The sequence below is a fragment of the Impatiens glandulifera genome, unplaced genomic scaffold (genome assembly GCF_907164915.1).
Source record: "Impatiens glandulifera unplaced genomic scaffold, dImpGla2.1, whole genome shotgun sequence".
Lineage (NCBI taxonomy): Eukaryota > Viridiplantae > Streptophyta > Magnoliopsida > Ericales > Balsaminaceae > Impatiens > Impatiens glandulifera.
The window spans coordinates 7,210-9,509 of record NW_025919783.1 but is presented as its reverse complement, the minus strand read 5'-3'; the positions used below and the strand labels follow the sequence as shown (position 1 = coordinate 9,509).

The 2,300-nt window shown below is 29.1% G+C and overlaps 1 protein-coding gene across 1 annotated transcript; it reads right to left on the bottom strand.

Moving 5' to 3' along the window:
- Positions 1 to 706: 706 nt before the first annotated feature.
- On the bottom strand, positions 707 to 1,018 carry LOC124918451 (MADS-box transcription factor ANR1-like). The gene has a single exon (XM_047458600.1). It carries the CDS (start codon positions 1,016 to 1,018, stop codon positions 707 to 709), a length of 312 nt encoding a protein of 103 aa, XP_047314556.1.
- Positions 1,019 to 2,300: the final 1,282 nt, after the last annotated feature.

Below are 2,300 nucleotides of genomic sequence, written 5' to 3'. Positions count from 1 at the left end.
TATTTTGTTAATTAACAAACAACCGAATATTCTTTTATTAATTAACTAATTTTGTTGTAAGTATAAATGTATGATGCTTAATTAATTTACGTGAATTCTTGGTTAATAATAATAATAATAATTTACATGTGTATATATGTTTCTTATCTGAAAATGGATTTAAATTGGATTTGTTTAGAATATTTGTTTGAAAATTAGATCTGTTTGTTTGTTTGTTTAAACAGAGATTACAGTACTATTAATCAAACATTATATATAATATAATGATAGAATTATGCATGATTAACAAACAAGCGGCGAGGATATAATCGCAATTACTAAATCACATTATTAATTAAACAACAGTACTATAATTCTGAAAAAAATAGGTTTAAGAAAAATAGGGTTTGTTAAAACCATATATATATATATTATATATATATATATATATATATAGCTAATAGTGAAATACATCTCTACTACAACAACAATCATTAGGATCAGATTAGATATCTAAAAAGTGATTTAATTAAGAAGAAGTTATGCGGCTGTCGACCTCCTCTTTAATCCTCTCGAGATCCGCCATCTTGGACGCCAACAATTGTAAATCATCGGACTCAAGATCATAATCTAAACACATTGCATTGAGAATCCATCCGATCAGAAACGCAGAGTCGTCGTCGCTCTTGTCGGATGATTCCTTAGTCGTTGTCCTCATCCTGATATCTTATTGTAATTGTATCGTGGGATCGCCAACTTGCAGGATTCGGTCAACAATAATGTCAAAGGAGGAGGGCCCCCCGTTGTTGTTCATGGAGGTGTACATTTGACCGGCGGGGGAGAAGACTACGGCGCCAACCTCTAGTCCCGTCAATTTCTGAAACTCACTCACATTTTTTAACAGACTAGATTTGCGCTTGGAGAAACTCACCATTCTTTGAGATTTGTTTTCGATTCGCGCAATGTTAATCTTCTTCTTCCCTTGACCTATGTTATTTCTTCTCCCGTTACTATCATCAGATGTCGCCGCCCCCGTCATGATCTATATATCTATTCGAGGAGGAGGAGACAGAAAAATCAATGAGATTTGCTTTCGAGTTTCGAGTGCTTCTTTCTCCCTTTCGATCTCTTCTTTCTCTTTTGATGAACGATTACTTGGATATAAATTGTGTCCGTCGACCGCCGTATATATATATATATATAATTATGGAGAAAAAATATTTTTTAATTTTTGTTGAAATAGATTTGTAATTGTTTTTTTTGTTTGAAATTAAAAGAAATCAAACGGAACTTTTAAATGAAGAAATTATGGAAATAAGTAAAAATTTCTTTTAATAAGTTAATATGTATTTTATATATATAATTTTGATTATTATATATTAATTAGATTGATTTATTTGATTATTAATTAATTAGATTAGTTGATTTACAATTAATTAGATTAGTTTGAATTTGAATTAATTAGTTAGTATTATTTGCTTAACAATATATCTATTCGATCTCTTCTTTCTCTCTTTTAATGAACGATTGATTGCTTGGATATAAAGCTGTCCGCCTATATAATTATGGAGAAAAAATATTATAGAAATAAGTAAGAATTTCTTTTAATACGTTAATATGTATTATATATATATATAATTTGATTATTATATATTAATTAGATTAATTTATTTGATTATTAATTAATTAGATTAGTTGTTTTATAATTAATTAGATTAGTTTGAATTTGAATTAATTAATTAGTATTATTTGCTTAACAATATGAATTAATAAATAAAATTATTTCCTTTTGAATAAGTTTTGCAAATGTTTTTTTTAGGCCAAGAAGAAAAATGTATGGACTTCAAAGAATTTGAAAGACTCAACCCATGGAAGATAAGGTGGAAGGACTTAAAAGCTTATTGACCGTGAGCAAAGAAAAAGAAAAACAGACTTGTTCATTTAATTGAATTAAAAATTTGAAAGACACTTATATGAAGGATTGAAATTTAATATAGAAGGTAGAATATAAAAAGATAGTAAAGTGGTCAATTGAAAAAATGAGGGAGCTGATGAAATTCCCTAAATCTAAGACCTATATTATCCGAAGCAATTTCAGCTGGAGAGTAAACGAGGTCTTGAAAAATTGCACAGAAATAAAACGGAGGATCATGCTTATAAAAGAAAATTTTACTTGGACAATGTTAAAACAAAAGTGGAGGTACTCAATTTTCCTTTTAAAAGTGGAGGTACTCACCATTTCTTCTTCCCTTGACCTCTGTTATTTCTTCTCCCGTCACTTTTAGTATCATCAGATGTCGTCGCAGCCGCCGCTGTCATGA

What these genes read in the sequence shown, in the direction of transcription:
- LOC124918451 (XM_047458600.1), bottom strand. Translation starts at nt 1,018, where the DNA reads ATGACGGGGGCGGCGACATCTGATGATAGTAACGGGAGAAGAAATAAC.